Raw genomic sequence first — 7,453 nt, 5'->3', positions numbered from 1 at the left:
GACTGTTTACTGATCCTGGGAGAGTAACGTTAGACTACAATGCCGGCAGTTCTGACTCATGTAAATACATTTTAATTTAAAGGATTTGTCACTGATGATTCAAACGCGAGTTTTGGGCAGTGTAGAGTAGCACTTGTTGTTTGTAATTTCTCTGATCACAAATGCAGACAGAGTTTTATGTTTACGCAATGCAATGCAATGTAAAAAGACACTATAAGTCATTATAATCAGTAATTATGTCCCCACTGGATGCAACAAATGCCTCGTTTGTAATGGGTTTTAATGTTTTTGTCTCGTCGCTCCGGCCGGACACGGCATCAACAGTATGTGAGGGGCGTAACATTTCCATCTCACGCTTCAGGTATTCGGCCAATCACAACGCATTGGATAGCTGGCCAATCACAGCACACCTCGCTTTTTCAGACCGATGAGCTTTGTAAAAATCGATGCGTTTCAAAAAGGCGGGGCATAGAGGAGAAACAATAATGTACAGTATGTGGAAAATAATGTTTTTTTTTTTTTTACTTTAAACCGCATAAACACATTTCATTACACCAAATACACAAAATAATGTTCTTTTTAGCAGTATCATATGACCTCTTATGTTTACTGTTTACAGACTTTTTGTCTTTTTGTTTGGACTACACTGGTGATGAAACATGATTTCTGTGTGAAAACATTAGCACACGTTTGATGCACTGATGATTAACCTCAGATTTGTTCGTTTGTAAAGCGTCTCAGCCGTGTGCTAACAGCAGTGTTTTGTGTTTGTGTGTTCAGAGGACATCAAGGTGTCAGTCAATGATTTCATCATCAAAGCGGCTGCAGTCTCACTCAGAGTAAGTCATGAATGACAGTACTGTATCAAATCATTCATTCACAGCGGTGTTCATTTCCACTCTTTATGAGAAATTAGACCTTGATGTCATTCATTCATTAGCCACTGTTAGTGTTAAATGGGGGACAGTTTTACCCCACATGAAGGATCTTTTATATATATATATATATGTGTGTGTTGCCCTTCAGAAGCAACACAAGATATTTACATATTTCCCACGATCAGCTTGCTTACAGTAGTCCATTCCCTGTTTTTATTGCCTTCTTGAGCATAAACGAAAATTTACACGTGTTGTAAAATGCATGTGTCCCGCAGGAGATGCCAGAGGTGAATGTGATGTGGTCCGGTGACGGGCTGCAGGCTCTTGACTACATCCACATCTCCATCGCCGTGGCAACACCACGGGGCCTCATAACCCCCATCATCAAAGATGCTGCTAACAAAGGGCTGCAGGAGATCGCTGCTACCGCTAAGGTCATTTAACATCCTATAATAATCATCAGAGTTAAGCTCAGAGTTCATATGGGTGAAGTTCCATCAGGGAATATAACGCTGATTATGTAAGCACGTGAGATCTGAGGTGTTATTTAATGATTGTTGTTGCATCATTAGCATATTAAAGAAAGAGCTGTGTTCTGTTTTCACATGGCTTCGTCTGTCTCTTTCAGGCTCTGGCGCAGAAAGCTCGGGATGGGAAGCTGTTACCAGAGGAGTATCAGGGAGGATCTTTCAGGTGAGTACCATTTCATTATTTGGAGTAAAACCTGTATAACTTTCTTCCAAAGAATTGTAGTGGTCAATGTTTTCATTACAATTACAAAAAAACACACCAAAAGCACAATAAAGGTGTTACATGCGACTAGTGCTCTATATTTCAGGTGATCTAAAGCCTACAGTAGTGTGAGGAACAGATATTCAGTGAAAATCATCTGGCCTAACTCTCTTCAACATGTTCATTAGAGAAGTAGAAATAGTCTGATATTTGCATTGAATCAGCTGATTGAATGGATTTACTGCTGGAATTAAGATCAGAAGCGGTCAGTGCTAAAGACAGGATCAACCAAGTTCACCTAAAGACCCCATCAAATCAAAATTTCAATGTTATGTTGTAGGGGTCAGTAATTATGATTTCCATTGAGGTGAATGAAGTCTTGTTTCATGTCAGTGTCAAGACCACAAAACATGTCCGAGCCATTATTCTATACAGAATATTCTGTTTAAAGTGCTATAACATCGTACATTTACATTACATGCGATCAGATGCTTTTGTCCAAATGAGTTGAATAGAAGCAAACATAAATGTATGTTAATGCTGTTATAGTATCTGTCCCGTCACCAGCTTGTGCCAGCGGTGGGTCAGAGGTGATGACGGGGTGGACGTTTGTTCTGTGTCTGTGCATCATCTCCTGTATTACGCAAGTAAAAGGAGGAAGTAGAAAACACGAGCTTGGTTTCAATAAAAGCTGTTTTAGGGAAATTTGCTGTATGTTTTTATAGTACAATGACCTCTTACTGTTGAATTGATTTCTCAATTCATGACTCCTTTATTATTCCAAGACTTTACAGGGAAGAAATAAATGTAATGTTTGTCAACATCAGCTGGTAGTCAAGGCAAACAATTACTCAATTCATTATGTAATTCTCTATATATCGTTTTCCTTTTCATTAATTCGATATTTAAAGGGGTCATGGCATGGATTGTTTTATTATTTTAAAGGTCACATATTGTCAAAACTGAAATTTTCTGGCTTTTTTCACGATAACTGAGGTCTAGGGGCTATGTAGCTACCATATAAGTTTCAAAACAATCAGTCCACAGTAAAATGCACACAGCCTGCATAATGTAGCTGTGATTTTTCACGAACCGTTGTGACTACCGTAAAAAGTTGACGTCAGAACTACACCGTCACCGCCTTCAGTCACCTCCAGTTTCCCCATTGTTTTGCTGCCTCCAGCTAGCGCTGTGACGTCGCTGTGGTTGGCCTGGTCATGCATCACTCAGAAAACAACAGGCCAATCAGAAGAGAGGCTCATGAATATTAATTAGTCTGGCCAAAATCGACCTGTTCTCAGTAGAGCTGCTGAGAGAGGAGCTGTAAAAAATATATTGAGATGGTTTTTGGTACTTACACCGCAAATATATATTCTTAAGGTCATCAAAACCTAAAATAAAACTCCAGAAAGGTGTAAAATATGTGACTTGTAACATGTTCCTTGAGTTTCACTTATAACGTTAATAAAGTTTTTTTACACGGGAAACTAATATTTATGTGGAAAAATTATAATTTTCAACCCTCATTCTGACCCGGTGTTTGAAATGATTGGCTTTTAAGGGGCGGGTCCTTTAAGGCTTGTCAGTAAACGCCCACTGTTTTGATTGGCTAACATAATTGCATAGAAAACCATCTCAGGCCCCCCTCACTATTCCTCGGGAGTAAGATCTTAAACATCCAAACGAGCCGTTTTTGGAGCTTGATTAATAAAGGCTTGGTTTAGAATGAGGAGGATGTTTTAACTTGCAGAATGGTTTAATGGGACAAAGACCTCTTATATATCAAAAAATCAAGGCAAATTTGATTTCGGATGTCATGACCGCTTTAATAGATCTTGCTTGATGTAATTCAGCTCGTCCGATCCTGCTCCGTGAGGGCCAGCTTCCTGCAGAGTTTATCTCCCAATAAACACTCCCAACACTGGCCTGGAAATTTCTAGTGAGTCTGCAGACCTGGATTACTTTGGCTCAGGAGTGTTTAATTAGAGTTGGAGCTAAACTCTGCAGGACAGGGGCCCTCCAGGAGCAGGTTTGGACACCTCTCTATTAGACCTGTTTATCAGTCACTCAAATGGTTTGTGTGTTTCAGTATCTCTAACCTGGGGATGTTTGGTATCAGTGAGTTCAGTGCGGTCATCAATCCTCCTCAAGCCTGCATCTTAGCCGTGGGCGGCACCAGGGCTGAGCTGAGGTTGGCCCCCCAGAACCCAGATGGCCCCGTTCTCTGCACTCAGCAGCTAATGACGGTGACTTTGTCTAGCGACGGGCGTCTAGTGGATGACGAACTTGCCTCACGCTTTCTGGAAAAATTTCGCACAAACCTAGAGCAGCCTCAACGTGTGAGTGTGCCATAGAGAGAGGAAGTGTTGGGACTGAATGTGCTCTGGTGTTATGGGGCTTCTCTTATACATGCTATTTATTGGTTAAGATGTACATAGACAAGTGATTCAAGGTCAGAGAAACACTTTGAAGCCCTAGGTCAATTAATAATATAATTTACAGCGCTTCTACCATAAATGGAATGGAATGTTCTGGTTATTTTGGAGTGAGAAGCATTCAGTGTACTGCGTAAACATAAATCATGTGGCAGTGTTAAGGCACCTTTATAGTGGACAATATGTTAGGACACTCTTTTTTGGACTGCCAAATAATCCAATAAACTCATGTCTTCTGCTGCACTGAATCTGAGTCATTTTTTGCTGTTTTCTTTTCTTTTACATGCTTTTTGGCGCACTGATCACTTGATCAAAGCTTTAGCCGGGCAGGTTTACTCTGAGTAAACAGGTAAACTCAGCTTTCCGTTATTGTGCTCAACTGCATACACTTCTGACACTAATATCAGTATGAAAAGGATGCAGTAATTTGGCACAGAGGTTTCTGGATTACAGTCTCAAATGCACCTGATATCCCACCATGTTCTGCATCTCGATCAACTCAATGAGCCGGTCTCCTGTCATATTCAGCAAAATCTAACATCTTTACTGATCGTTTTAGTTATGACTGAACTTAAGTGGTTAATAAAAAAAATTACACACAGCAGGCTCAAGCTTTAAGGTGAAAGCTGAGATCTGTTTAAGTATATTCCTGAGTCTTTCCTTTGCTTCTTGAGTATCTGAAAATTAGGGTTGGAAAGAATGGTTATTTTGTGTAGCACCATCCGCTGACTGTGCAACTCCTACTCTCACTGTACTGCTGCACCATTTTATGAAGCAACAGTGGGCAGTTTGGACAATTAAAAATCTCTACATCAACAGTTAGAGGGTAGAAGTAGTAGTTTGGCAGAACAACATCACATATCAAAATTCTGTCTAGTTTTTGTTTTTATGTCAAACAAGTCTTGGAACGTTGTGGGAACTTGTATTTAGGATGTCTGAAATACTTGTGGATTGAATGTATTTTTTATATATAAAATAAATAATCACATGTATAAAGATGAATAATATAGATAAAACAATGTAGAGATTAAAGTATAAAAGTGCAATATATATAGTACATGTTAATGTGAAAATATAAGCACAAGAAAAATGGGCTTATTGTAAACAAATAACAAAAAAAACAAAAACTCTATCCACAATCAACTAAATGCAGAGTTCTGTCCTGAAACTAGATGGCGCAGGCTGACAGGTCCCAACTCAGTCTGATATAATCGCAGCATTATTATTCACATGGCGCAGCTGATTGGTTTTAATTGCATCAGTAGCCATGAGTTGCTCAACAGTCAAATACTCTGCTAGTACTTGCAGCGCGCTTCAGAAAGCATCTGAAATCAACAAGATTTTTCTCAACGGGGTGTTCAGAGTCAGAGAGCATCGGGAGCGCTGGAAGCAAAGGTGTTCTTGGGGGGCGTTTGGTTAAAGGGGTCATATGATGTTGCTAAAAAAGAACATTCGTTTGTGTATTTGGTGTAATGAAATGTTTATGCGGTTTAAGGTTCAAAAAACATTATTTTCCACATACTGTACATTATTGTTTCTCCTCTATGCCCCGCCTTTCTGAAATGCGTTGATTTTTACAAAGTTCATCATTCTGAAAAGCGAGGTGTGCTGTGATTGGCCAGCTATCCTGTGCGTTGTGATTGGCCGGATACCTCAAACGTGTGATGGAAATGTTACGCCCCTCACATACTGTGATGCTCTGTCTGGCCGGAGCGACGAGACAAAAACATTAAAACCCATTATAAACGAGGCATTTGTTGCATCCAGTAGGGACATAATTGCGGATTATAATGACTTATACTGTCTTTTTTTCGCATTGTGTTGCATCGCGATGCGTAAACATAAAACCATGTCTGCATTTGTGATCGGAGAAATGACAAACAACTCTACACTGCTCAAAACTCACGTTTGAATCATCAGTGGCAAATTCTTTAAATATAAAAACGTACTTAGTCTGTGAGTCAGAATAGCCGGCATTGTTGTCTACTCTACCAGGATCAGGAAACAGTCCTCCATAAAATGCGCTGCACACATCTGAATTTTTGGGTTGACGTGTTCTGGAACAGTGTTGTAAATACAACTTAACCACTGATTTTTAGTCGTGTCCTCTTTTGGAAGGCCAAACAAAGTAGTTTCACACGGCGGGCTAGAGTGAGCGGCGGCCGGCGGATTCGATGAGGGAGCATCCGGTGGGCTTGCAGCAACCACATGTGACGACCCCGGGCTGGACAATACTACAGCGAGAATAAAAGTTACGCCCTCTTTCTTTGCGTGAACATTTGGGCAGCGTTATGCAAATCTTCCCATATCGTGACATAGATATATGGGGGGGCGTGTTAGAACGAGCTGTTTTAGGTAGGTGTGGCTGACTCTTAACTTTTATAAAGAATATCTCTTTGGATTTGAGACTTTAGTCTTTGCAACTTTACAGATCTTTTTTATGCACCAAGAGCTTGTAACACTCCAAAGAGAAAGGAAAACTTGAAATCGCATCATATGGCCCCTTTAAGGCAAGTTTGAGATGTATGAGCTGAAACTTGCAAAAGAAAATGTTCTGGCACATCCTAACTAATCCTAATCTAGCGCAAACCTGTGAGTGCGTCAGAAACAGAACGCGGCATCCGTTTACTGTAGCGCTCGTGCTCAGTTACTCAATGACTGATTATAATGGGATCTATGTGCTTTGATGCATCGACACGATGCATCAAAGCACATAGATCCCATTACTACTACACCCATTACTACTACACTATTCGCGCCCGGTGTAGTAGTGTTAAGCCCCGTTCACACTAGCAGCGACTTTGTCGCGACTTTTGTCGCAGAGGTTGCTAGTGGGCATTCTCAATACTGGTTGCCTTTTGACAGCGAATCAGGTTTCTTGCTGCTAAGTACAAACACTTTGAAGGAAAAAGACTAAATATAATCTAAATCTAAATTAAATGCGTACATACAAACAAAAATGAATGAGAAACAGAGCCTACTTTCTTCCATTGCGTATGTTTATCTACGGCGCTGAGAGGACAACGATCACATGAGCTCTACCGTCTTCTTACCTATTGGCTGTCCCGAAAGTCGCTCTTCATTTGCATAAAGTTGAAGGATTCTGAACTTTGTCGCGTCACTGGACACGCCCCATCCGGTCGCCAACGGCCGCTGTCGCTCGTGTCGCCGGAAATCGCCAGCTCTACATTGAAATGAATGGGATTGTGTCGCTTTGCTGTTGCGTGTCGCTTGTAGTGTGAACGGGGCTTTAGTTAAGCCCCGTTCATACATTTGTTCACTTATTATTAAAAAAAAAAAAAAAGTTAAGCCCCGTTCACACTGCCAGCGACAAAGCGACATGCTCCCATTCATTCTCAATGGAGAGCTGGCGACTTCCGGCGACACGAGCGACAGTGACCGTTGGCG

At 40.8% G+C, this 7,453-nt stretch overlaps 1 protein-coding gene across 6 annotated transcripts in view; it reads left to right on the top strand.

Annotated features, from left to right (window-relative positions):
* pdhx (pyruvate dehydrogenase complex component X) overlaps window positions 1–4,285 on the top strand; it is a 24,244-nt gene extending 19,959 nt beyond the window's left edge. For 4 of the 6 annotated variants that reach the window (XM_016252382.1, XM_016252381.1, XM_016252385.1 and 1 more), the window contains exons 8-11: window positions 781–839; window positions 1,154–1,312; window positions 1,507–1,571; window positions 3,700–4,285. In XM_016252382.1, coding sequence (XP_016107868.1) covers window positions 781–839; window positions 1,154–1,312; window positions 1,507–1,571; window positions 3,700–3,964 — 548 coding nt within the window. In that variant the 3' untranslated portion in view covers window positions 3,965–4,285. Of the gene's footprint in view, window positions 1–780; window positions 840–1,153; window positions 1,313–1,506; window positions 1,572–2,159; window positions 2,483–3,699 lie in introns of those variants that run through there. The other 2 variants (XM_016252383.1, XM_016252384.1) reach the window with 2 other exon arrangements.
* Window positions 4,286–7,453: the final 3,168 nt, after the last annotated feature.

The sequence above is a fragment of the Sinocyclocheilus grahami genome, unplaced genomic scaffold (assembly GCF_001515645.1).
Source record: "Sinocyclocheilus grahami isolate Dianchi unplaced genomic scaffold, SAMN03320097.WGS_v1.1 scaffold1103.1, whole genome shotgun sequence".
Lineage (NCBI taxonomy): Eukaryota > Metazoa > Chordata > Actinopteri > Cypriniformes > Cyprinidae > Sinocyclocheilus > Sinocyclocheilus grahami.
Note: the sequence above shows the minus strand (reverse complement) of the source record. Positions and strands in the feature narration are given on the sequence as shown.